The sequence below is a fragment of the Mugil cephalus genome, chromosome 14 (assembly GCF_022458985.1).
Source record: "Mugil cephalus isolate CIBA_MC_2020 chromosome 14, CIBA_Mcephalus_1.1, whole genome shotgun sequence".
Taxonomy (NCBI): domain Eukaryota; kingdom Metazoa; phylum Chordata; class Actinopteri; order Mugiliformes; family Mugilidae; genus Mugil; species Mugil cephalus.
This window is the reverse complement of record NC_061783.1, coordinates 10093556-10118147: the sequence shown is the minus strand read 5'-3', so window position 1 is coordinate 10118147 and position 24592 is coordinate 10093556. Positions and strand designations below refer to the sequence as shown.

Genomic DNA, 24592 nt, shown 5'->3' with positions numbered 1-24592 from the left:
GTTCATTGGTGATTCTAAAGCAGGTGTGAGTGTGGTTGCCTCTCTTTTGTTGGCGCTGCGATAGACTGGCAAAAAATCATGCAGAAAAATGCATAAAAAACACAGGTCCAGGCACTAAAGTGGGGTTGAATTTTGGTTTTAACAGCTGGGAAAGACTCCAGTCTCCCTGTGCCCCTTCAGAGGACAAGTGGTTACAGAAAAATCAGTGAATGAAAGAACTGCGAGTCTAATGAAGTTGTTGGGGTGGGAGTTATGTGGTGACTGACAGGGCAGTGACAGCGACGTGGTCGTACATGTCACCTGGGGTGCCACGAAGTTGTTCGCAAAAAAAGTCTCTGATCTGGAACTATCTACTTGCATCCAGAGCTACTATTTTTTCTCTTTATCGGTTGAAAAACTCCCCCTAATGACATTCACATGGCGTGGTACCTGGTGTAGTCTAGCTAGTCTTGCTACATCGGGCTAGAAGTGACCTATCTGATCCATCTCCATTGCTAAAGTTGCTACCCTCATCAGCTCGGATGTAAATATATATATATATAATATGCAACTGGCAACAAGAGCACATGTAAAAGTGCTGCACTGTGGCTTTCAAATATACGTTATTTGAAAGCCACAAGTTAATTAAGTTACCTACTATAGTATCTACTATATAACACTGAGCACTCTCTGTAACTGTCAGCACTGCCAGGAAGTTTTTCAGATCGACTTTGTAGTTTGATTAAATCACTATCGTTGTAAGTCATTTTCTTTATCTGTGCCGTTGGAGATTATATCCATCGAAACCTTGACTGAAGTGTTCGGTCGAGAAATCCTCTCGACAGGTCAGCCCCCTTCGCATATTTCTGTAGCTTTTCAAAAGCTTTAAAAGAAAATGCATTTATGGCCGTTCACTTGCTTTAGTCTTATAAGAGTTGGGCTTTTTTTTTCCTCTCTCAAACCACGGCGCAGCTCTATCTAGCAATTAACTGCCTGCCATGGACTCTGGTGACATTGTGTGTGGATATTTCTGTCACGTTTATTATGCGTTTGCTGACCAGACTGTGAGTCATGTGGACACAGGCAAATCTAACCATGTGTTGGTCCCAGCCAAGGGAGGTGCCCTACTTTGATTTCTATCCTATTGCCTTGTGTTTTTTTAGCGATTCTCATGTTCCTTCTCCTTTCCCAGCTCTTTCATTGACAGAGAGGGTTTTGGGGCATTTTTTTTTCTTTGCTTCATCTCTGATTTATCTTAAGTTCATCAGAGACTCAGTTTGGTCTTTGATAACTCCATTGTCGAGAGAAACAGCCATTCCTTCTGACTCATCCTCTCCTGACACATATTTATTCTTTCGTCCCTACTTCATACTCATTCCCAAACTGACATCAGAGCAGCTCTCCGGTAGCTCCGCCTCCCAGCCGCTGAAGTCTAAATGCTGAAGAAATGTATTCCAGTGGAAACAGCCTGCAGATGTGGTATCCTGAGGGAGTGGAGACAGACGGGGAGGAAGAGACGCACAGACGGAGGTGGTAGCGCAGGCTTGGGGAGACACTGAAATCACACGAGAGTCGTAGGGTAGGAGGGAATAAAGGTGGAGAGGGAAGGGAATGCGTGTTACATATACAGAGACACATCACAAACTTGGCCCGGGTGTTGTATAATTTGAGGCACTTAAAGTAAATGAGCGCTTCTTAAAAATCCCAGCCTGTCTTTTACTGGTTCTCCCCCGGTTCCTTCCTCTGTGGGTGCTTCAGAGTCAGTCAGCAGCAGGGTGAACGGAGCCAGTAGCCTCAGCATGCTGATATGCGCTCAGGCCTGTCGAGAGCTGAATTCTTTGACCCGGGCTGCCTTCCTCATGGCACTTAAAGACACGTGCATGTAGCCGGCACCTTCCTGGTTGTAGAAAAGAAGGGTGCAGCGCAAGCTCAAGCTCAGTTTGGAGAATTTCAAATTATTTTTAGTGGTACACATTACCTTAAGAATTATTCATGCTTTTTAGAATTATGCTGGAACCCACACAACGTTTTCCTTTACTGTATAAAAGTACCAACTAAATTTAGAGAAAACAGGCGTAAAATCTTACACACAACATGTAGAATGTTTCTTTTGGACAGGACTTCCCAGCCAATAGTAGAGATTTGGGATTAAAGAGAGGCTTAATCTAATTCATAACAGAAGCCTCTTCTTAAAAACTGCTGTTGTGTCCAGTATGAACTAGAGCAGCGGTCGTCAACGTTTTTCAGGCCAAGGATCCCCAAACTAATGGAGAGATTAAGTAGGGACACCCTACTTACTACCTAAGATCTACTATCTTATCTCATAACTTCTCTGACCTTGAATGAACGGATGTTGATGGGAGCGAGCTGCACCTTTAGCTTCTTTTGTACTAATTTTGCAGTGTGCGTCTGGGATTTCACCTGGTCGCTGAATAGGCTCTCGGCCAATTGTGGGCAACCTGACAGAGTCAGCGGGTAATATGCAGCCTCGTGATTGGCTCACCAGTGATAGGGGCGGGGCCTAACGTGTACAGGAGGCTTAGATTGACAGGTCTCGGGTGGTGTGGCGCTCTGTGTGAAACATTGCGCTGTTGAGACAGCTCCTGTATCACCGAATAAAAATGATGGATTGATGTTCATATTTAAGGAAATTTAAATTTGTGGGGGTAAATAAAAAGTCTATATATATACAAAAATGTCTAATCAACCAAAGATTTTGTGAACCCCATGCAGTACCCCCTGTTGAAGACCCATGAACTAGAGGAAACCTTACAAGTGATCAGGTCGCATTTATGTGAGTCTCCAACCTATGTACTTGCGTTGCTCAGGCGACCACAGTAGCATTAGTACTACGCTGATAAAGTTAATCTTTAAAAAGATTTTTTTCCTTCTTGCTCTGCCCATACAGAGGCCTACCCCATAACACTCTGGATCATGGATCATGCACACTGCAAGTGACACGGAAAACACTCTCAAATCCAATTTGACCTTCTCTAACATCTGAACTGAGACACATCTGCTTGAAGTGGAACTGCTTTTGAAAACCATTTGCAAAAAACTCATTTGGCCTGGTTGTTTTTCTGTCCAGTCTGCTCAAAAACCAATCCGGATAAGATAAGCATGCGCTAGTTGGATAGTGATCAGCTTAAAGTAGAGATATACACCCATGATGCAATAAGGACACATTTGAGCATCTCTCTGGCTTCCACAGTAGTTCCAGCTCTTCATGTTATGATGCACGCACACAGCAATCAGCTGTTCACAGCTCCGATACACAGGTTGAGATCCATTAGCGACAGCAGCTGTTAGAATACTGTGCACCGCCCCAAATTATGTCGCTGTAAACAGCGTAAGGAGATGGTGATTGAATCTCAAGACATGAACCACTGAGAGCACGTTCGAATAACCAGCTTTTAACAGCTCCTTATTGTGTTGCATTTGTTCAGTTTGAATGTGCATCTACATAAATGCAAAAGTTGAACAAGTCAAACCAGAATATGACAACACTGACACAAGCATAAAGCAGTGTTTGAAAATTTAGTAAGTTTCCTTTTTTAATACTCATCTGGGTGCTAAATATGATGCTAGCATTAGCTCATCAACTTAGCACAAAGACTAAGAATTAGCTAAGAACTTGGTTACCTCTCTTCAGTGGGATATAACCAACCATCCATTAGAAACACAACATGCCTTTTTTCACACTTCCTTTCTTTCTTCTGACAAAGTAACGCGTTCCCTCTGCCTCCCTCTGTCTTTGTGCTAAGCTAACCAGCAGCTGGAACTTATAATCAAGCTAACAGATACCTGGTGAGGCCAAACACTGGAAATAAATATCTGGTTGTTCAGGATGGGAAGGAAAGACATCATAAGTGTCTGATGATTCAGACTCTTTGTATTCACCCATTAATAGGGAAGCTAAACTGGGTTTATACCATCGGGAAGCAGGTCAGTTGTAACCCAGTTCATCATTTAAACATTTTGCCAAGCTGAGCTTCACAGTGCTCAGATCTGTCCTGCAGTGTTCCTGTGTGGAAAGGTTGCTATAAGAGTTCGGCAGCACAGAGAAAGAGAAGAAGTGCCTGAAATGTAGGCTGTAATTTAAAAAACCTCAGCCGCCCCTGCACGTCTGCTGGTGTGTGTGTATGTATGTGCACACGCATTCGATGCCCCGTTCAATTAATGCCAGTGTCTCTTTGTGTGACTGTCTCAATCTGAGAATGTTTTTTTTTATGCTATACATCTCTACCTATTAACTTCAAACTGCATTTTCGTTTTGGTCTCTGTTCGGTTTCTTCTTTGTTTCAGTCGCTATAGGAATATGAGTGCGTGCGTGTGTGTGCCGTTACTCTTTAATTACTAACTCTTTCTCTCTCTCTCTCTGCTTCGTGACCAGCCTTCCTGTACAGATTCGTGCCGGCGTGGGCCAGCTCACTTTATTTACACGTTAGAAGTGCACGTTTGAGAATCTAGAGGAGGACAGATGACGTCAGTCAGAATCAGGTTGACCCCAAATCCTGGCAAAAAAAAAGAAAAAAAAAAGAAAATAAAGTTAAGGGACTTTAATATCAATAACTTATTTTAATTTTAACAATCAGAGATATCTTTACCCTACCAGAGCAAAAATAAAAGTAAAGGTTTATGGTTGGTCTATTCCAAGATCTTAAAATGTCAGAAAACTATGAGATTAAGAGCCTCGTATCTATACGCTTTGTGTCTATACCAATTATTGCTTAGTGCAAAGCATTCTCATTCTCCGTATCTTCCCGAGGGTTGAAGACATTATGGTGGACACTGTGGAGCCACATCTCAGACAAAATATGCACATGGGCGAGAGGAAAAATTCCTCTTGAACTGTGGCAAGAATAACACTCTTGTTGATTTAAAAGATAATTCTATTTGAGTTGCAATTGGAATATGCCAGTAGATGCTTTTACAATGTGTGACCTGAATAACAGCGTGTGCCACATCAGTGTGACCCTTGATGTTGTTGACGCTCACAATAACCTGCTTTATTTCCTAGATGATGCAATAATCGCCTGCAGACTGATTCGGTAGATGCTTTTTAATTATCGCATTTTTATTGCATCAAAGTGTTACCATCTAATCTTGTGAATCATTGCCACATTATGACCTGACGATATCTAATACGCTCTCTGTCAGCATGGCAGGCTAAGTGGAGAGATAACCCTGATATGAGGAGATGTGATCTCCCTGTAATACTTAGCTCTTACCTCCTCATCAGAACTGAAATATGACCCAGCGGTGATTGGGGCCAGTGAGGAAAATCACAACCAATCAGAGGGAAGCACATCTGGAGGAATCTGTCTACAGGCCCAGCTGGTAGCGCTGTGGGAGACACCAGAGGGGAAGAGCTGAAGATATTAGACTCAAAAAAGGCTCAAAAGGTGGCTTGTTTTAAATATGTGTTGGAAAGGGATAAATGAAAATGTGGAGTGATTTCAACTGAGCTGACTTTAGCTTTGCTATGTGCCACCTGCGCATTCTTCCATGAATAATGAAGCACTCTGAAGGCAGGAATTTCTCTGCTCTTTGCATTTGACTTTGACCAAAACTGGACCAAAAGTGGAAGATTACATTAGCGTGACTGGCTCACCAGATCTATTCAGTTCCTCAGGAAAATCTGAAATTGTAGCAAGTTTATAATCTTAATAACCTGCTCCTAGTCACAAAAACCCTCATCTTTATGTCACTCTTGCATTCTTGAGGTAAATAGGATTGGTGTCAAGCAGACAGCGACAAGGAGATGTTTCATCATTTAGAGTCTTATGTATCTGCAACCCCAGCTGATATGAGTTTTATTTGTTTTTTATTTAGTTGCCGTTGCATGACTCGACCCTTCCGTCTTTAGAGCTGCACTGACTTTTTTATGTGAATGTTTTAAAAACTAATTCTTGACATTCTGCAAGGTGTGACTGCTTCCTCGGATAATTGAGCGTTTCATGTGGCCAGGGCGACAGAGAAAAGAGGCTGATGATGTGGAGCTCTGCAGCCATCTTTGATTTCCTACGCCGCCCGTCTCGTCCTCTCTCCAGCTACTTCAGGGCTCCTCGGCAAACATGAGAACGCAGCTCTGCACTGGGTGGGAGCCCTGCCATCCTTAAAACACATTTCATCTCTCTTGCTCCTCCTCTTCTTTTTTTTCTTCTCTTCCTTCTCTGTCTTTCTTGACTCGGGGAAGAGTTGAGGTGAACTTGCCGGGAGTGGCCACCAATTGCCTTTTTTTCTTTTCTGGTGCCGAGGGGGAGGAAAGATAACAGACCTGCTCGTGGGTAGGACAGAAAGTAGAGCTGTGCAATTTTTTTTAGATGAGTAAACTGTAACAGAACAGAACCAGGATGTAACCTGGAACCTCTGATGGTGTCTCGGTACTCAATCAGACAGGCCTATGAAGCCTTCAGAGAGGACTTTTATCAACGTGGTCTGCAGCACATGCACGTTAAAGCAGTAATGTGCTTCCATCCGAGCTCTATAAGTTTTCAGCTCAGGGAATTTCCTCTAAGGCTCAGAATATGCTAATCTGTCATGAAGAGACGATCTGGTTCGCTCCATGTACTTTACACAATGCAAACTGGGAAAGAACAACATCCCAATCAATCCTGAACAAACAGATGCTCTTCCTGGATCATTAAACATTGGTGTTTATACCTTGACGTTATGTGGCTTTATGTCTGCAGAATGTGCAGTAGGATTAAGTCTGAGAATAAATGTGCACTTTGCTCACTAAAATTGACAGTGAGTGCGCGATATTAAAGGAGTATGAGGGCCGCACCATGTTGTTGGAGTGGATGACATGTCTGGTCATGTGGGCAGGTAAGAGCCGCTCAGAGTTAGAGCAAGGTTGGGACTAGACTTCTCCTCACACCTGTCTTTTGTCAGAGTGGAGCTCCAGAAGTATTTGTGCATCATATGGAGAAGTTCTGCATTCCACCGAGAGGCTTTTGCCGAGTAAATGCTTAAGCGCTTCTTCTTTTTTATAGAACCTGCCGGTTCTGACAGTCAAAATGTGTCTGGAAGTGTTAAGGTTTTATTTTGTGGAAAGAAAGTCCAGATCATGTGGAATGTGTGGAATGGAAATTGTTTTATTTTGTGGAAATGCTTCTTGATTTGTGCTTGTGTGGAAGAAAATGAAATATGATACAAGATTGTTTTGCAAGTGTGGCAGATATTCTTAGTAGCCACATGCAACGCAAAACAGAAATGTTGTCACGACAATGCTTCCCGAAGCAGTAAAAACGGAGGTTCAGGTATCACATTTGTTTCAATAAATCCTCGCGTAAAATTGCTCCAGTCCCTTCAAATTCCAATACACTAGACCGACAGCGATTCACCTGATAACTCTGAACTCCATATAAAATGCATTTTTCTATAAAAATCCAACGCGAAAAAAGTAGACGGACCCAGGCCCGCTCTGTGCCACCGTTGCGCGCAAAAACTGGGCACGTTTTACGCACGAATCTAGACTGCGCGCAGGGTTGAATGTCCAGCGCCCGCATCTCAGCACTGACACTCCGGATTCACTGCAACCCGTAAAAAGGGAGAAAAAAAAAGCCAGCCTTCTTCCCCCTTTTAAACCTCGACGCTGTCCACGTCCTCAAAAAGAATGGATCTAATTAAAACGTTGCACTCGTCATCATCGCCAGCGCTTTGCCAAACTGTTTCTGGTGGAGAGGAGGCAGGGAGATGCGGGACCACATGACTGCCTCTGCGCTGAAGAGGGATGGGAGTCAGATTAGGTTGCTGCTCCCTCATTGGCCGGTGGGCTGACTTTTGACACGCAGACCAGGGACCCTCCTGCCGTATAAATAGGCCTGATAGACCTTTATTATTCTAGCATCACGGCAGCAGGCATCTGCTAAGTTTGGAGTTACTTGTGTCACCACAACTGTATGCCTGCTTGAAGGTGGTTTAAAAACAGGGGCTCAGCAGCACAAGGAGTCTGCATGTCTATTTAGACATGCTCAGCTTTGTGGATACCCGGATTCTGTTGCTGCTTGCAGTAACTTCATACCTAGCATCATGTCAATGTAAGTTTGAATATCTGCTCTTTTTCTGTGATGGATATTTTTCGGGTCCCACTGCTTGAGGATCTTGCGCTTGGCTTTTGTTTGGGACTTACATCAAGGGCAACGAGAAGACAGCTCTTAAGCACTGCCGAATAAAACTCAACGGATTGAGCTCATGCTGAGGATTCTTCACTTCTTTTTCCCCCTCCAAGGATACAATAATCATGATTTGATTAGTTTCCGAGAGGGAGAAGTTGCGCTGTCGGGAAAAAAAAAAAGTGTTCTGGCTTTGAGAGAGGCGTTTAAATAGTCGACGTAGTGACTTTTCAAAACTTTTAATGCATGCGGAGTCGTGATAATAGACCAGATGTGGATTTTCTTTTAGAATTAGGATACAAAGCTTTGTGGGGCGTTGTACAGATTGTTCCATCCAGACGTCCAGGGGATGAGGCTTTATTATAGGAAACTGCATTGTCTCCCCCTGGTGGCCAAGAATGCAAACTTCTACTTATCTGCCAATTTGATTTTCTCCTCCTGAACAAAGAAACAATTTCAACCTAAAGTAGCAATAACTCTAAAATATTGTAGAAAGCAGTTCAGCATGAGTGGATTTCGATCTATAGACGACTTCCTTTACAGTTAATTCTTGTGTAGTTCAGGATAATTCAAATTTAAAGATAATTTAAAGAATTAAATCTAAGGAGTGCATCAAAGCGGAGGCTTCTTGATAAATTCACTTTATTAAATTATAGTGGGAGAAATAAGGGAAATAAACAGGCTTACTTTACTTTGAACGTCCAAGTGCGCCGCCTTGTGGTGTAGATGGGACATAACGTGTTAGAGTTCATAGTGAGGTCTCAGCTGTGCCCAGATCCAGCCTTGACCATCTGGTCTAGATTCATTGAGGGCAGCTGACGTTCATCTGCAACACAGCATGGATGAGAGATACTAACATCAGTCAGTGCTGAAGAATACAGTCCTATACAGTAAATTTTCCTTTTTTTTTTTTTTTTTTAAATCCTACAACAGAAAGCAGCCATTTTAATTATTGTAAAAAAAATAAATAAAAAATAACATGGTAGCAGTAGAAGTTGTCACCCAGTCCCATTTCAGATGATGTAGTTCTGGTTTGCAGTAGTAGCGCAACTATTCTTATCCCGGGGCATAAGCTACGTGTTGAGGCCTGTCAGAGTTAGATTGTTTGGACGAGTTCGCTGTGATTCACAAACTGTGCAGACGTGGCCCTCAGCTACACTTTAATTTGGGCTGGGACTTGGTGGTGCAGCGTGCACGCAGGGTGTTAGCAAGTAAACATACAGGCAGGCTAATTATAATTTTTTTTTTTTAGAATGACAAAAGCATTTATTCAACATTTCTGCATAAGTAGTCCCAAACTCTGACGCAGCGTTTCTGCTTCAGTCGAAGGCCATAGCCATCAAACCCCTAGCTTCGTATTTCATGTTAATTCTCATCTGCAGTTTGTTTTGGATTAAGCAGCATCAGCTCTAACACCACCGTTATTAAATTCCTGCATGAACACATTCAGTCCGGGTGGAGCATAATGTCACCCTGCAGCTTGTTTGCGACTCCAGAGGCTTTTTCTAATGTCATGCAGAGGAAAATATGAGCCTATAAGAAGACAATAATGAGCTAGAATATAGATGGATGGAAATGACTTTGTTTCTGTTTTCAGGTTTTGCCCTAAAAATGTTTATTATGTTCTAACGGAGTATTCCTTTTTCTCTCCCCCCCCCTGCCCTCCCGTTCTGCCTCTCCCTCCTCCTCGTCTCTACAATGCCACAGACTCGGTTAGTATGCATGCATGCTACCACGACAAACAGTTTAACTTAACAAAGACAGCTTTACCTTATCTCTTTGCCTTTTCCTCTTCATGATCCCATGAAACGTCCAGTCGACGCAGGTCTTGTTCAGTCGTGATCATCTGAGCATTCTCAACGATGACAGAGCTTTTTCATTTAGGAATTTCTGCCTCTGAAGCGAGATATTTCTTGCAGATTTCTCCCTTCCTGTCCACGGATAGGTGAGGGTCCTATTGGCTAAAGTGTGTGTCAGTGAAAGCTAAAACCCCAGTGCTGAGGCACCCATGGGGCCTGGTACAAAGGATCCTTTCTGAGGACAGCAGAGAGGGGGCAGAGGGTGGTTTGCCCCTAACAGCTGGCCTTGGGTCAGCTTGGAGTCTTCCTCTGCTGCTTGATTTGGATTTGACTCAGGAATATAAACCTGGTCTCAGACCAGCGAGTCAAGGCTGACACCTTCAGCTTGGATCAAATTAAAACTTTTCCTCTACTGAGGCTCCTCTGATGAAAAATACACCACCTGGATTGTGAGGTTCTGCTCATCATTGAGATTGCCTGAATCTGAACACTTACCACCATGATGTTTGCAGCTTAACCAGCCGCATTTAACTGTGCATTGTGCACTACTTGGGTTCTGGTAACACGCATTAATGCCGATTGTTCCATGGACTAACATGCTCTTACTGCAAAGAGGTTGTTGAGTCTGGTTTGGGACGCTTTTTTTAAAAACAATTTTAATCATGTTTCATCTCCACATTGATCTCTTACATCCCACCGGTCCGCTATGATCTCATGTTAATTACTGTTCCTGCACGAGCATGTTTTACGCATCACCGTAACTATTATTATTATTTCTGCATGTCGAGTTAATGTCACGCTTATGCACAAGGAGCAATGCGCTAAGTGTGTGACATGTCTCCGTGAATGATGAAATGACGAAACCCTGAAAAGACTGAATAAATAAATCTTACATTTATTTATCTTCTTTTCTGTTTAGGGAAGAGTCAAGGTGAGCACATGATGTTGTTCTTATGTGTCATTTAGCACGTACATAGAGCGTGGTATGTCAGACACATGGAGAAGAGATTAGACTAGGAAAGGTTTAGGGGGGCATCTTTATGATGCCAGGCCTGACTTTTCAAATCACCGAAATGTGTTTTAACTTACTTGTCCTCTCACCGTAAGGCCAAGTTTTTGCACATTCTATTGATATTAACACACAGCTTTGATTTTTGATTTGCTTTTAGTGCGATACAGATTAGAAGCAGTGGTCTGCATGCTAGAAGAATATTTTGGAGCTGACATGTTGCTAAAGCAATAAACTGAGCCATCTGCCGCGTGTTTTGGTCTGACTGAGTGATTTTTCTGCCGCAGGGTCCCAGAGGAGACAAAGGACCTCGAGGTGACAGGGTAAGCCTAACTGAACCTGTCTCGTTTTTCTATGACGCTAGCGGACACGTCGCCGAAGCATTTGATGAGACATATTTATGAAGCATCTTCGACATAGTTTTTGTTGACGTCATTTGACTTTTTAACCTCAATAAGCCACGCCCCTTTGTTTACATTGTCCCTAGGCCTCATTAGATTAATACTGTGAACATATGTGATAGATGATATTTGCATCACTGATTCATTATTCTTATTAAAACACAATTTACCTTTAGAGTGGCTTGGCTTGATGTATTTAGTTGTACATTTATGATAAATCTATGTATTTATGAAATAGAGTCAGAACAGATGGACGTTAAGTCCCTGCAGAATTCACAGGCTGCTTCTTTAAATATGATCACTGTATAACAGCGTTTGCTCACTCGTGTCATCTTTGATTCACAGGGTCCTAAGGGCCCAAATGGAAAAGATGGCAAACCCGGACTCCCTGGACCCCCTGGCCCCCCTGGTCCCCCTGGACTTGGAGGAGTAAGTCTGCTGTTTATACTGACAAAATATGGAGCTTACACTGACTGTGATTTTTTGCAACTGTTGTGCAAAGATGTGTGATAGCGTCTGTAAAGTGCAGCATAATGGACATAACTATGTGTCACCCTGAGAAGATGGTGACATCACTGCTTCATTAATAATGCAGAAGTGAAGGTTAGGGTTAGGTTAGGGTTAGGGTTTGACCCTCTGACCTTTATCCGTTTGACCTCATGAACTTTCTAAAAAGCATGACACCGAATTTAAAAAAGATGTTTAAAGGCCAGTTGCAGATTATCTCAAGCAGTTGTTTTTGGTAAAAATAGAAACTGATTAATTATGGAATGTCTGAAAATCCTTTTTTTTCTTTTATATATAATGACTGTAACGTCTGTTACTCATCTGTTATCTGTGTGAATGAGATGGAAGCTAGTCCTGATGTACTGTTTAATAGAGCTTCATCCGTATGAATCATGGTTATTAATCCGTCCTTTCTGTTTTTGTTTAACAGAACTTTGCTGCTCAGTATGATGGTGCCAAAGCTCCTGATCCCGGCCCTGGACCCATGGTGGGAGCCCATATCTTTCTAACAACACAATAACATACGTCAATATGTTTAACGGCATAAACTGTACAGGCCACTGTTCCATGTTGGCCTATAAAGTTACTTTATTACTACTTACTAATTATTACTTTATTATAGTCTTGCTTCCGTTTGAATTCTGAGTTTCTTGCTATCTTGATACAGCTTCAACAGAGATTGATATCTTGACTTAGAGTTGATCATTAACTATTATTTTTTCCTTAATTCTAGGGTTTGATGGGTCCCAGAGGACCTCCCGGACCTCCTGGCCCCCCTGTAAGTGCAAACACCAACTCAAAATGAACCTCTCTAATGATCTGTCTAGTACCCTGTTGACGTGACGATTGACTGCTATGTCTGCTCTCATTCAATAGGGACCTCAGGGACACACCGGACACGCTGGTGAGCCCGGAGAGCCTGGACAGACTGTAAGATTATCCCCCAAAATATTCATAATTCTTCTTTTTATCCTGGTGATGCCGTCTTCATAGTCAGAGCAGGAGATACTAATGATCTGGTTTTCTTTCCCAGGGTCCCGTTGGAGCCCGTGGTCCCCCTGGACCTCCTGGCAAATCTGGAGAGGACGTACGTACATATTTGCTTTTTCTCACAAATAAAACCCTTTGTTCACCACTTTCTTGGAATTATTTTGAGCTGTTGCCACAGTTTCATGTGCTAAAGTCTAATGTGTGTACTTTCAGGGTAACAATGGCAGACCTGGCAAGCCCGGAGACAGAGGCGCACCTGGTCCTCAGGTAAGTGGCTTTCACCAGAACACTGTGAATGACAACAATACCACAGACTGACACCAGTGGACGTTTTTGTAAGTATGTAAGAGTCACATATATTTGTTGTTTTTGAATTGCAGGGAGCTCGTGGATTCCCCGGAACCCCTGGACTTCCAGGAATGAAGGGACACAGAGTGAGTGCTGATCTCTACTACTGCTCCATCTGAACTCTACCTGCTGCTCCTTGTTCACCTGAGTCCCACTGAAGAAAAAATGCTCCAAGATGGAATAGAGTGGAAGAAGCATAATACTACTTAATACGAGAGAGATTATGCCCCTAACTGAGCAAGGAAAGGCTCCTAATGGCTGCCAGTGATGTTTTTAGCTCCTGTTTTGCTTGAAAGATGAAATCTTTAGAGCTGACAACTCATATGAGGGGTTTAAAGATCTCCTCCCTCGTATCTCCCCACTTCCCTTTGGTTGGATCATTTTCTTCTCATGGGCATCCTAGTGTCTCTTTTAACCTTTAACGCAGTGGACCGCCATTTTCTTTTTTTGTGATACCTCAGTAGGCATCTTCCTTCATCACGGTGCTTCTGTTTTTCAGGGTTACACTGGTCTGGATGGACGCAAGGGAGAGCCTGGTGCCGCTGGTGCCAAGGTATGACACCATCTAACTTCCACATAACTGCATGAAAATCATAAAAAATACTTTTGATTCCCAGTTTGGGCACCTGCTAAAAGCATTGAATAGCGAACAGTATCTTCTTTAAATACACATTTTTCATACAGCTTTCTCTATCTAAATACCTCATGATTTGTTTTTCTTTTCTCCTCTATAGGGTGAGCCCGGTGCACATGGAGCTGCTGGAAGTCCTGGACTGGCTGTAAGTTACCTTTCATGCGCAAATGCTGGTAGTCCATCTTATCAGCATGTTTGCCTAATGCCAAATGTCAGGCATACGGTTTGGTAGGCCAGCATTGAAGGTAATGGTGTATGCCTTGCCCTCAGGGAGCTCGTGGTTTGCCTGGTGAGAGAGGTCGTGCTGGCCCTGCTGGCCCCGCTGGTGCTCGTGGTGCTGATGGCAATGTTGGACCCGCTGGACCTGCTGTAAGTATTTGTACTTTGAAATCCTTGCAAAGGTTTATTATTGATTTATACTCATACTCCAGTTTGAGACAAATGTGTTTAAACTTAATGGCCTTAGTGTGAACTTTGACCTGACATTATCTCTGCTCTTCCTTTCTCCAGGGTCCCCTCGGCGCTGCTGGTCCCCCAGGTTTCCCCGGTGGTCCCGGCCCCAAGGTGTGTGTCTTGTGTGTCCTGTTATCTATCTCAGAGGGGTTCATGTTTAGAGTCACACACATAGACAGTTCTTACTAACACACAGTACAAGCATCTGCCCAAAATGGGAACCCATGCTAATAACCTGACACTGTATCCCCAAGGGAATTAATCACATATCAGCTCCACTGTTAGCCTGAGCTGTTGATTTTGACATTAAAAAACATTTAATTTCAACAACTTAAATATGAGTATTAAATTTCTAATGCTGCCCTCGCACCTCACACCAATAACCAGCAGGTCATCACGATGCATTGTCTGACTGTGGATGTGTATTTGTCATTAACAGGGAGAGATTGGACCCGCCGGATCTACTGGCCCAAGTGGACCTCAGGGAGCTAGAGGAGAGCCTGGTCCCAATGGTGCTGCTGGCCCCGTTGGTCCCCCTGTAAGTAGTGTACAAAAATGTTGCTTGTAGTCCTTGTAGGCTAATATTATTAGTCCTCACATTGAATTTGAATCAAATGTAACCATTTTGGTTTCAGCTGCTTGTTTCTTAAAGATTCTGTCTATTCTTGTTTTTTCCTACAGGGTAACCCTGGTGCTAATGGTTTGGCTGGCTCCAAGGGAGCCGCTGTAAGTATAAAATTTTTTACCAGGTCATACTTTAGGTCAAAGGTCATCCAGGGTAACGTAGATGTTACCACCTGTACTGTGTTGTACACGTACTAGAAATATTTAGTTTTTATTTGGATGTAAATGTCAGCTTAAAGAATAGGGCAATGGAAGAAGCTGCCTTGTTTCTGACTTGTGTCTCCTGGATGTTGTTTAGGGTACCCCTGGTGTTGCTGGAGCTCCTGGCTTCCCTGGACCAAGAGGAGGACCCGGACCCCAAGGACCTCAGGGTGCTGCCGGACCCAGAGGCCTGTCTGTGAGTATACACACTACACAGTCACACAGTGCTAATTAACTCTATAGATGATTACTCTTCTGACTCATTGCATCATTATCTATCTTAGGGAGACCCTGGACCTCAGGGAGTTAAGGGAGATGGCGGTCCCAAAGGAGAGCCTGTAAGTTCATATCCTGATCATTCATTTAAATGTTCACCGAAATAAATCTGAATACTGTGCACAAGCACTGTGTGTGTGTATGTGTTAGTTGACCTCAACTCATCTGTTGCCTCCCTCAGGGTAATGCTGGACCCCAAGGAGCCCCTGGATCTCAGGGAGAGGAGGGAAAGAGAGGACCTTCTGGTGAGCTTGGTGCTACTGGCCCCTCTGGTGCCCGTGGAGCTAGAGTGAGTACCGGACCACTGCCTCACGTTTCACCCATACCACGTTCAGAGCCATGTTGCGTGGGTGTTAATGCCTGTACGTCTTCTTTAGGGCGCCCCTGGCAGCCGTGGCATGCCTGGTGCTGAGGGAAGAACTGGCCCCATTGTAAGTATTCACCAATCAGACCCATTTTATTTCCAAACGCGGTCAACATCTAGCCGTGTGCTGAACTTTCTTCCTACCTGTCCTCCTTGTAGGGTATGCCTGGTGCTCGTGGATCTACTGGCAGCGCTGGACCTCGTGGACCCCCTGGAGATGCTGGTCGTGCTGGTGAGCCCGGCCCAGCTGGTCTCAGGGTGAGTCTTCTGCTGTTTTCAAACAATAGTGGATCGAAGCAGAGAATCAATGAAGGAAGAATGTACTGGAAATAAACTGAACAGCTTAAAGACACAATGCTGTCGTTTCTTTAGTTCCACACTGTGTGACCCAAGCCGTGCAGTGAGAGCCAATTAGTAGTTTAATGACAGAACAGACGTCCTAATGACCTCCTAATGTTCATTTTCTATAGGGTCTCCCAGGAAGCCCTGGCAGCTCTGGACCCCCAGGAAAGGAGGGACCAGCTGTAAGTGAAATTACATTTCATTATTGTTAATATTCTTCCCGTGTTTTGCTTACAGTCAACCTAATGTACTCTTTGTTTACTCCTCCAGGGTCCTGCTGGACAAGATGGCCGCACCGGACCTCCTGGCCCAACTGGACCTAGAGGCCAGCCCGGAAACATCGGTTTCCCTGGACCCAAAGGACCTGCTGTAAGCACACATACAGCTAGAAAGCTTGAGCATTTGAAATTGTCTCCCTGTTTAGTTTTTCAATCTTAACCTGTCTTTTACCTCAGGGTGAGCCTGGCAAGCCCGGAGAGAAGGGAAACACTGGCCCAACTGGACTGAGAGTAAGTCAAAAAGACACACAATACAGAATATATGACACCCATACCTTTCGCCTTTGAAGAACTCCTCCTTGACTGTTGTTACACTGAATAATGTTCCTGCCTTTGTGTTTAGGGAGCCCCCGGCCCTGATGGTAACAATGGAGCCACTGGCGCTACTGGACCTGCTGTGAGTGCCTTAACATACAGTATACACACGGACCTTTTATTTTGTCACAATAACCATCACTGAGCCAGCTGTGACACGGATGTCTGTCTTTCTTTCCTGGTGTAGGGCGGTCCTGGTGAGAAGGGAGAGCAGGGACCTGCTGGAGCTCCTGGCTTCCAGGTTTGAATGCTTAAGTTATCTCAATATAATATAAAAAAGAAATTCAGAGCAGTGAGGGTAGAGATGAGACCATTTTACTGCCCTCTTTAGCCATCATTTCTTGCTGTAATAATGCAAAATATACACATAGTAACAGAAGCATCTATTACAACCCTATGTGGTGTGATGCACTCATCTTATTGTTATATTCTCTCATTTGCTAATCATCGTAATTTAAATTTAAAAATAATAAAGTTCCTGTTGATGACTTTGGAGCTAATTTTGCTGCTTGATACCTTTAGGGTCTGCCCGGACCTGCTGGAGCAGCTGGAGAGGCTGGCAAGCCTGGAGACAGAGTAAGTGAACAAACAAACAAATTGGGTTCTTCTGCAGTCAAACCACAAATGTTGTAGTTTTAATGCAGTAAATCTCAAACTAACTGTCCGTGTCTCTGTAGGGTATCCCAGGAGACCAGGGAGTTGCTGGACCTGCTGGTGGCAAGGTGAGATAACCTAGTTCATTCCTTTGCACCTTTACTGGATAGCCACACACTAGCAGAACCTTGGTTAATTATTTTTCAAAATTAGATATGTTCTTTCACTGTTCATCAAATGAGCCATGACCTGATATTTCCATGTAGGCTTTTTATTTTAGTACGAAACATTCATTTTAAAATGACTATTAACCACCGCAGCCACACACGTCTCTCTTAGTGGAAGCTTATTTTTCCATATTAATACGTGTTTTTTCCTCCAGGGAGAGCGTGGTAATCCTGGTGCTGCTGGAGCCGCTGGAGCTCAGGGACCAATTGGACCCCGTGGACCCGCTGGAACCCCCGGACCCGATGGTGGCAAGGTAAAATGAGCTCACAAACAGTGGCAAAGTTTGCAAAGATCAAATAAGTGCAGCATTAAGGCAAATTAGCATATATGTATATATATTACTTTTTTTTTGTGTGAACCAATTTGTGCCCTGTGTGTGTTTTCAGGGAGAGCCCGGTTCTGCCGGACCTGCTGGTGGCCCTGGACATCAGGGACCTGGTGGCATGCCTGGTGAGCGCGGAGCTGCTGGTGGCCCCGGAGGCAAGGGAGAGAAGGTAAATGCCAAAACTGTGCCACCTGCAAATAGTGTCCATTTGTCCAGTTACTTTGTTTTGTTTCTCCTTCATTGTCTGTCTCACACCATCTTCCTCTCACTCCTACAGGGAGAGCCTGGACACAGAGGCCCCGACGGCAATGCTGGTAGAGATGGTGCCCGTGTAAGTTAAACTATTCCTCTACAGAAACACAGACATAAAAGTAGCACCTGTTTCTTCCAAGAATTGGAGTATTTTACACAGAGCCCTGGTCTCAGTTTCTCTTCTCTCTCTTTCTAGGGTCTGCCTGGACCCGCTGGACCTCCTGGACCCACCGGAGCCAATGGTGATAAGGTAAGTCAGTGTAATACAAAAAAAAAAAAAAAAAGGCAAAGGACAAAAGAAATAACATCTGACGGAAACCACCAAATTGCATGTTTATAGGATTTTCCCTGAAACACAAAAACAATGTTGTAACACTTCTATCTGACCTAAAAATGACTGCCACCAACGTTATCCAAGATGGCGGACAGATCTCTTCATCATCAACAATCATCAACAGTCATTAGCAAATACAGCACTGTCGTAATTTAACTCCTGCGTGAACCCAGCAGTAGATCCTAATCCCAATCCAGATCTCCCACTCCTCCGTGACAGTACAATTTACAATTACCCCCAATGTAGCGTTCTGTCTGACGCTAGAACCTCAACACTGCCACCTAATGGCAATTTAATAAAATTACACCAATGATTCCTCTACAGTGTAATATCAATAAACAGTGGTTATAGCATTAAAACAAATGTAGTAAACTCAGTTTAAGAGATTTCTAATATAGGTATTTGTAGTTTTATGCTATATATAAAGGTTAATGTTACTCCTTTTATTTAAGTCACTTTTCTTTCACTGTTTACAGCATATTGGTTGGGACAGAACACAATAGACGCTGAAGTACAAGTTCTATTTGTATCCTAATTCTATCCTCTAACTAAGTTTTGAAATTCATTGATTTGAATTAAATTTTCTGTAAATTTACCAAAACAATCAAATATAGATACATACATACATACATTCTTCTCTTGCATTGTCTGGATGAGGAGATCCATTAATCAGTAGATGGATGGATGAATTCTTTAATTATTGAAGCTTTCGTTGTCCTCTCCTCCAGGGTGAGAGTGGTTCCTTTGGACCTGCTGGCCCCGCTGGAGCTCGTGGAGCCCCTGTAAGTACCTGCGGATTGCTTCCATCAAGTCAACATACGCATTGCCGTCATGTTCAGGTGACGGGTTAAAAACTTTTCTGTGACCAACGTTCTGATGTCCACAGGGCGAGCGTGGAGAGGTTGGACCTGCTGGAGCTCCCGGATTCGCTGGACCCCCTGTAAGCGGACATGTTATTGAGCAAGATTCACAAATAATTGCTTAACACACACAAGAATCCTGGCCCAGAAATCGACTGAACCCTGCTGCTCTTCCCTCCCTACAGGGCGCTGACGGTCAGCCCGGAGCAAGAGGAGAGCGCGGACCTTCTGGAGGAAAGGGAGAGGCCGGCCCCTCTGGCCCTGCCGGACCCGCTGGACAGTCTGGACCCCCTGTTAGTACCGCTGACACTGGACACAAACTTATGTCGGCACCTGCCAAATCTACATATGATATTATACAGTACTATTAGTTTTATTTGGGGAGCAGTTGAGAGTGAATAGGGCTTATTATGAATTTCTTCTTCTGGATATCTAGGGTGCTTCTGGACCTGCTGGACCTGCTGGTGCTCGTGGAGACACTGGACCTGCTGTGAGTATAAAATAAAACACAAATACAAATTTGCCAGGCACACGGTCATATTAGCTGTGTAGGCCTTTTTACATCCAGTGAAAACTACTAAAACCTAAGTAGAAGGCAAGCATTCTCTGAAGACCTAATGATAAGACAGAAGAATCAAACACACATACACATAACAGATACCATGAATGACCTCTGTATAACTACTGTGTGTGTTTCTGCTCAGGGTCTGACCGGTTTCCCTGGTGCTGCTGGCAGAGTTGGTGCCGCTGGCCCCGCTGTGAGTACTGACTATCCATGTATATATATATTTGTAATGATAAACAAACTGACACACATGTACCATGTACATTTGACATACTCTCCTATTCTTCCCCTCTCAGGGTATTGTTGGACCCCCTGGCCCCTCTGGCCCAGCCGGTAAGGATGGACCTCGTGGTCTCCGTGGTGATCCTGGTCCCGCTGGTCCTTCTGGAGAGCAGGGAATGGTTGGACCACCTGGTGCTCCTGGAGAGAAGGGACCCTCTGGAGAGTCTGGCCCCCCTGTAAGTTAGAGCTCTTTTCTCAGTAAAAATTAAATGGATTCTGTTCCTTCTTAGTGATGTATGACTCATGATTTGTTGTCCGCATGTTTAGGGTACTCCTGGTGCTCCTGGTACTTCTGGTCCTCTTGGACTTCAGGGATTCGTCGGTCTGCCTGGTGCTAGAGGAGATCGTGGTACCCCTGGTGGTGCTGGTGGTGTGGTGAGTACCGAGACTTTACCACTAAGAGATTCACCCGTAACATGACCTGCAAAAAGAGTTATAGTATCAGCGATTTATCAGTCAAACCTCATGTGAATTGGCAGTTCAGACTGTGAATTTCAGTGGTTGACCAAATTAATATTCTTAACCATTCAGCAACCTCAAGGATTACATAAATGCAAGGATAGTCAGTGATTAATAACTAATAATGCATTGTGAATTGTGTACTCTACATATATTGTACTTTACTTGGTCTGCATGTAGCGTGAAGCCTTGGACTGTACGTGACCCACTGTTTCTCTCTGTATCACATCACAGGGAGAGCCTGGTAGAGTTGGACCCGCTGGTCCCCCTGGAGCCCGTGGCCCCCCTGGCAACATTGGCCTGCCTGGTATGACCGGACCCCAAGGAGAGGCTGGACGTGAGGTAATTTTGCAACTTCACATTTCCATTAAATATAAGGATCAAATATAAGCTACCTGTAATAATGACCTATGAATGGGGTGTGTCTACAGGTGTGTATTTAATGGTTACTCAAGGAGAAGTTCTTGATTCTGTCTCTGTGTAAACTATAATGTTCTTTGCCATCCACAGGGTAACCCTGGTAACGATGGACCTCCAGGCCGCCCTGGTATTGCTGGATTCAAGGTAAGATCCTCTCTTCTACTTTGAGCCATGCATGTGTACAGAATACACACATCTACGATGCTCTGACTTACCTCTGCCCTTAATCACTGTCCTTAGGGAGACCGTGGTGAGCCTGGACCTGCTGGTTCCATGGGACTTGCTGGTGCCCCTGGACCTGCTGGACCCACTGGAGCCGCTGGCAGACCTGGAAACCGTGGAGAGGCTGTAAATATTTTCATCATGAAATTCCCATTTTCAAATAGCATAATTTGCTGGGTGTATGCTTCTACAATGAAACATGCTTAACATGCTGACCTTTTCTACCTGTCTTTCCTTGTCCCAAGGGCCCGTCAGGTGCAACTGGCGCTGTTGGCCCCGCTGGAGCAAGAGGCTCCGCTGTAAGTACAATAAAAGAAATAGCATACAGAACAGAATTTAAAGATGAAAAGTGAACCATTGTTCTTCATGTATGCTATCCTAGTCCAGCCACTTGATGCCTCTGATGTATGCGTCCTCTCTTTGTTGTAGGGACCCGCTGGATCTCGTGGTGAGAAGGGAGTTGCTGGAGACAAGGGAGAGAGAGGCATGAAGGGTCTGCGTGGACACCCTGGTCTTCAGGGAATGCCTGGACCTTCCGTGAGTGGTCGTGCACTAACGCAAGACACAAACATTATGTAAACATATAGCTAAATATGCTGATATGTGGCTTGCAAAGGGCGCTTTTGTAGCACCACGGTGTAAACACTACATCCAGAAAAAATGCTGCTGTCACTACACTGATGAGGGTTTTGCCCTTTCTGCAGGGACCCTCCGGTGACACTGGACCTGCTGGAGCCAACGGACCCGCTGGACCCAGAGTGAGTGGAGTCATCACATTATAACAGTGTCCCCTCTGACAAGGGAGGCAGCCTAGTACAGCCTCCAACATTTGACAGAACACAAAATATTGGACTAGTTGATGTAACAATCTCCTCTTCAGGGACCTGCTGGACCCCACGGACCCCCTGGAAAGGATGGCAGAGCTGGCTCACATGGTACTATTGGTTCTCCTGGTGCCCGTGGACCTCCTGGATACTCTGGACCTGTTGTAAGCACAGCTTTATATGATCATCTTCTTAAACACCACTTATTATCCATCACATTTCATCAATAAGTAGGAGTTCTCCTACAATGGTTCCCGCTCCATATCAATCCACTTCCTTATCCATCGTAGGGTCCTCCTGGTGCCCCTGGTCTGCCTGGACCTCCCGGCCCTGCTGGTGGTGGATACGACGTCTCTGGATACGATGAGTACAGAGCTGATCAGCCCGCTCTGAGAGCTAAGGATTACGAGGTTGATGCCACAATCAAGTCACTCAACACCCAGATTGAGAACCTGCTCACCCCTGAGGGATCCAGGAAGAACCCTGCCCGCACCTGCCGTGACATCAAGCTCAGCCACCCCGACTGGAGCAGCGGTAAGCTCTAATTCATCTGATACCTACTTAGAGAAAATATAGACACAGTTAGTTAGGTTTAAATGTCATTTTAGCTGAGCTTTCATATAGGACCCAAAAGAGGAAAATACAGTCTTTCCATCTGTTTGACTCCCTTTTCCTTGATGTCCTGAAGGATTCTACTGGATTGACCCCAACCAGGGCTGCATCAACGACGCCATCAAGGTCTTCTGCGACTTCACCACTCGCGAGACCTGCATCTATGCCCACCCTGAGAGCATCGCCCGCAAGAACTGGTTCAGAAGCACCGAGGGCAAGAAGCACGTCTGGTTCGGAGAGACCATCAACGGTGGTACTGAGGTGAAAAACAAGGCTTTATTTGAAAGTTTAACACCACACGGTCAAACAAGGCCGGGCAACAAGCAGTTCAGAAATACTGAACGTCATTCTCTCTTCTTGCAGTTCACCTACAACGATGAGACCCTCAGCCCCCAGAGCATGGCTACCCAGCTGGCTTTCATGCGCCTCCTGTCCAACCAGGCTAGCCAGAACATCACCTACCACTGCAAGAACAGCGTTGCCTACATGGACGGTGCTAGCGGCAGCCTGAAGAAGGCTGTGGTGCTCCAGGGCTCCAACGATGTTGAGCTCAGGGCCGAGGGCAACAGCCGCTTCACCTTCTCCGTGCTGGAGGACGGCTGCACTGTGAGTAGCTTTTTGCCTTTTTTTAAATCTGCCTTAGCAACTGTTCAGTTTTCCCTTGCGACTAAATTAATGCAATTATGTGGCTTTGCCATCCTGATATTCAATCCCTGCTTGTGTTCGTTTACCCTGCAGACACACACTGGTGAATGGAGCAAGACAGTGATTGAGTACAGAACAAATAAACCATCTCGCCTGCCCATCCTCGACATTGCACCTTTGGACATTGGTGGAGCTGAACAGGAGTTTGGTTTGGACATTGGCCCAGTCTGTTTCAAATAAATAGACTCATGATAAATTAACACCAAAAAAAAAAGAGAGGAACAACGAAAAAAAAAAACAAAATCTCTGCCCTTCTTTCTGTGTTGTTTTTTTTTTTTTTATACTGAATGCTGATTTCTCACTGCGCATCCACTTGCTTAAGATGGGCAACTATCGGAGAGGACTGAACGGACTGAAAGGAGCGTTTGTGCAATGCAAATTAATACAGCAACCCAAAGGGACGCGGGAAAACACCTTGTTGTGGGACGTCATGTCATCCTTTTGTAAAAAATAAAAGAAGTGTAATAAAAACGCTGAAAGTATGCATCACTTTGTGGTCTTTGTATATCTTCCAAAGAGGAGGTTTAAAACCACAATTTCCATGAAAAAAAGGTTTAAACTACCTCATGCCTGTACCTAAAGAAAATACTATTGAGAAAAGCTGGGTCCACAACCGAGATGTTAAGACTTCTAATGCTTCAAGCTATGTCCTGTATCGGAAGGTGCTCAGTTACTTGAAGCAGAGATCTATGGTGCTAATATGCAGCTGTGGAGCAAACCACTTTACTGTATTACTTTGTATTGACCTTTGAGGAGTCTTGCATTCGTCCCGTGATACTCCCTCATTTTAAGCAGGTGGAATGATTCTAAACCTGATGTCTAGTTTTTGTTTTGTTTCTTTCCTGTTTTGTTTTGTTTTTTCTAGAATTTTTTTTTTTTTTGTTCTGGTTTTTTGTTTAGGCCTTTTCTACTCTTCCAATCCTACACTCCGAGTGTTCATAGTGACAGCACATATTTCATCCAGTTCTGAATGGTTTTTTAGGCGGCCTCTCTCTCTCTCAAAAAAATGACACCACAAAGTCTATTGTACCTATTTTGTATATGTGAGATGTTTAAATAAATTGTGAAAAGTTCTGAAATAAAGCATGTCCAATGTTCCAAAACACACCATGCAGTGACTTAAGTGCTTTCATGTTTTAACAACACCTCTGAAGGTGTGTCACTGTATTTCGGTTGGCTGATGATCTACACATCATCATTTACTTAAACATCTTCCTATTGTGGAAGCACAGCCATATCCTGATTTACCCACCCTCTCTGTTTTGCTTTT

At 44.2% G+C, this 24592-nt stretch overlaps 1 protein-coding gene and 1 long non-coding RNA gene across 5 annotated transcripts; one reads left to right on the top strand and one right to left on the bottom strand.

Annotated features, from left to right (window-relative positions):
* Positions 1-315: 315 nt before the first annotated feature.
* Positions 316-10809, bottom strand: LOC125020128. Its single transcript, XR_007114166.1, has 4 exons — positions 9870-10809; positions 8787-8925; positions 5211-5325; positions 316-1876 (listed from the first exon to the last, which is right to left on the bottom strand). It is a non-coding gene; the product is annotated as an uncharacterized LOC125020128 (long non-coding RNA).
* Positions 7822-24429, top strand: col1a2 (collagen, type I, alpha 2). 4 transcript variants are annotated; one of them, XM_047605291.1, is made up of 51 exons: positions 7823-8024; positions 9807-9811; positions 10818-10829; positions 11195-11230; positions 11654-11737; positions 12246-12302; positions 12549-12593; positions 12692-12745; positions 12849-12902; positions 13019-13072; positions 13186-13239; positions 13653-13706; positions 13888-13932; positions 14058-14156; positions 14298-14351; positions 14680-14778; positions 14922-14966; positions 15163-15261; positions 15350-15403; positions 15523-15630; positions 15719-15772; positions 15865-15963; positions 16176-16229; positions 16318-16416; positions 16503-16556; positions 16669-16722; positions 16828-16881; positions 17163-17216; positions 17318-17362; positions 17617-17715; positions 17849-17956; positions 18065-18118; positions 18236-18289; positions 19102-19155; positions 19260-19313; positions 19419-19526; positions 19670-19723; positions 19938-19991; positions 20095-20256; positions 20348-20455; positions 20774-20881; positions 21050-21103; positions 21200-21307; positions 21427-21480; positions 21611-21718; positions 21886-21939; positions 22062-22169; positions 22296-22539; positions 22694-22878; positions 22981-23223; positions 23356-24429. In XM_047605291.1, the coding sequence occupies exons 1-51, from the start codon at positions 7955-7957 to the stop codon at positions 23500-23502; spliced, it is 4071 nt and encodes a 1356-aa protein (XP_047461247.1). In that variant the 5' UTR covers positions 7823-7954; the 3' UTR covers positions 23503-24429. The 4 variants fall into 4 exon arrangements, with proteins under 4 accessions (XP_047461251.1, XP_047461247.1, XP_047461248.1 ...); XM_047605295.1 differs by lacking the exon at positions 19419-19526 and having other exon boundaries at positions 7822-8024; XM_047605292.1 differs by lacking the exon at positions 10818-10829.
* Positions 24430-24592: the final 163 nt, after the last annotated feature.

Bases quoted from the DNA above. Each gene is read 5' to 3' on its own strand.
- col1a2 (XM_047605291.1), top strand. From the start codon at position 7,955: ATGCTCAGCTTTGTGGATACCCGGATTCTGTTGCTGCTTGCAGTAACT. The intron at 11,738-12,245 runs GTAAGTCTGCTG...TTTGTTTAACAG, and splicing joins GTCCCCCTGGACTTGGAGGA to AACTTTGCTGCTCAGTATGA. The intron at 16,882-17,162 runs GTTTGAATGCTT...TGATACCTTTAG, and splicing joins CTGGAGCTCCTGGCTTCCAG to GGTCTGCCCGGACCTGCTGG.